At 39.0% G+C, this 2,442-nt stretch overlaps 1 protein-coding gene across 1 annotated transcript in view; it reads right to left on the reverse strand.

The window, feature by feature from the left end:
* REXO2 (RNA exonuclease 2) overlaps positions 1-2,442 on the reverse strand; it is a 9,460-nt gene that overhangs the window by 6,454 nt on the left and 564 nt on the right. The window contains exon 2 of the mRNA XM_008577830.1: positions 1,531-1,623. Within this exon, the coding sequence (XP_008576052.1) occupies positions 1,531-1,623 (93 nt within the window). The remainder of the gene's footprint in view (positions 1-1,530; positions 1,624-2,442) is intronic.

Here is a 2,442-nt window from a genome sequence, read left to right on the forward strand (position 1 = left end):
TTTAGCCAAACAAGAAAACTGGTGTTGGCATAAAACATTTTCCTCAGAGTCTTATACAAGAATAAAACATATTTTCCATAAAACTGACTGCCCCTAAGCATTTTTTTTTTAACATCCTTATCCTCATCTGACTTAGTCTATTTACAAATGTTGCACTCATCTGCAGCTGTGTGAATACATACCCAAATTTCCTCCAGGGTACATATCAACCTACTGGTCCATTAAGCTGTCAGTATTTCACATAATATCAACAGTCTAAAGGAAAAACTCTTCTTCGGCCAAGGGTAAGTAGGGCTGGTAAAATAAAGACACTTCTCTTCACTATTCATCTCCAGGAAATTCCAAGAAAACAACCAAACCTAAAACTCAGTGCTCTATTTATATAAAGTTTTTAAAAACAGTTGTTATGACAGAAATAGAAAGTCTCATGATTCTCCTTCAGCTGATCTCAGGAAGATAAGCCTGGTACTCCACAGATACAGCAATTTGTCTATAAATGCCTTCTCACCTCTTTTACCCACCCAGGAAAATAAATGATAGTCTCCACTGTAGATTTATGAAATTTATCCACTGCCAATAACACATCAATCTTACCCTCTAGAAACTTATTTTAACAAGACTCTCTTTTCCACAACATCTTTACTTTGTCCCTATTCTAGAATTTCTTAATGACTCTGAATACTGCTGACAGTATAAAATAGACAGAGTTATTCCAGGTCAGGGATTTCACCCCCTACCAATCAGATGGTGTCACATACTTATTAAATGTTTCATAAGTGGCTGAAATGCAACAAGAGTGTTTTATTTGTTTCACTTAATGTTTCAGTTAAAAGCAGCATGTACAAACCTTAATCATGCCCAATATGGGAACAAGAGGGCACTTTATGGATGTGCATCAACAGAAATTTTTAAATCTTCATATAGATCTAGATGAAATCACATGTGCTAGTTAAAAAGGCAGAACTGTGTATACGGAGTTGTTATTTATATAACTTATTTATATATAAAGTTAACTCAAGCTTATAAGATGTAAACTTTGCCATGAGTCACCAAACCTGATGGGACAATAATTGGTTGTCCTACTGGTTAGGAGCACTTTACTGATACTGCCTACTTAAAATTACTGACTTCTTCAATAACTAGCCAAGTGGCCTTGGGAAAATTATTCAACCTCTGTGCCCAAATGTCCTCATCTATAAAATAAGCATTATAACAGTACCTACCTTATAGTTGTTGTGAGGATTAAAAATGAATCCATGTAAAAGCACTTAGAACTGCGCGTGACACACAGTAAGCTCTCAGTAAACGATGGAGTTTATGTTTCTGTAAATTTTTAGCACGGTTAATTGAAAAATTAACCAGAGTACTAGATGGATTACTTTGATTCCAATCCTACCATGACCTAGCACATTACTTTGGACCTTAATTTATATGAACCTCAGTTTTCTTATTTTGTAAATAAAGAGATTGGGGAAAAAATGATCTTTAGATTTCCAATGTCCTCCAAACAGTATGACTGGATTATATCGCATCACCTACTTCAGCCAAAATGTTAAGATCAGAGTCAGTTATCAGACAGGCCATCTCAATAATCTGGTCCTTCTCAATGTCCAATCCTGTCATCTGCAATAAAAAATAAATATATAACACACACAGTACCATTTTTCTGGCCTATACCCAAGTTTATTTAACAGGAATTCCCTCAAGCATATTCAGTTTATATCCCACAGCCAGAATAGAAGAGATAATACCACTAGGTGGGCAAGTTCTCCAGGTTGTAAACATGAGTCCTCATTTATACAACAAAGGGCCTGCTATTTGTCAAGCACTGTGACTCTACTTTGGGCCAGATGCAAAGTAAGTAAAAGTGAGTGCTTTAAACTCAATTTTGGAGAGTCAGACAACTAACATCACTACATCTCTGCAGAGTTTACAAAGTTTTCATGCTAATTATACCACTTGATCTTCCTCACAATCTAATGTAGGAAGTACTGTTATTATCCTCATTTCATACGGCAGAAAAGTGAGGCTCTAGGGAAGGGGGGAGCCCCTGGTATGAACATGGAAAACCTGAACAGATCAGAACTGGGTTCTGGTCCCAACTCAGACCCTCACTAACAGCATGACCTTGAATGAGCTGAATTCTCTTTGGACCTCAATTTCCTCATTTAAGGAAAGGAATGAAGGGTAAGGATGAGTCATCTCCGGAGTCCCGTCCAACTCTAACAACGTAGGGTCCTTTAAGGCTTCAGGGGACAGGCAGGGAGCTGAGCCGCTGTCTCCAACCCCCACACACCCCACCCCCACTTCATTTCTGTGACCCTGAGACCAGAGGCACCGGGCGTTAGGGAAGTCCACATCTGGGCGGAGGTGGGAGGTGGCAGAGGGAGCCATATGGGTGACTCCTCACTTTTAAGAAGAACCCCCCCCCCCCCCCCGCCC

This window comes from Galeopterus variegatus, unplaced genomic scaffold (genome assembly GCF_000696425.1).
Source record: "Galeopterus variegatus unplaced genomic scaffold, G_variegatus-3.0.2 Scaffold1584, whole genome shotgun sequence".
Taxonomy (NCBI): Eukaryota; Metazoa; Chordata; class Mammalia; order Dermoptera; family Cynocephalidae; genus Galeopterus; species Galeopterus variegatus.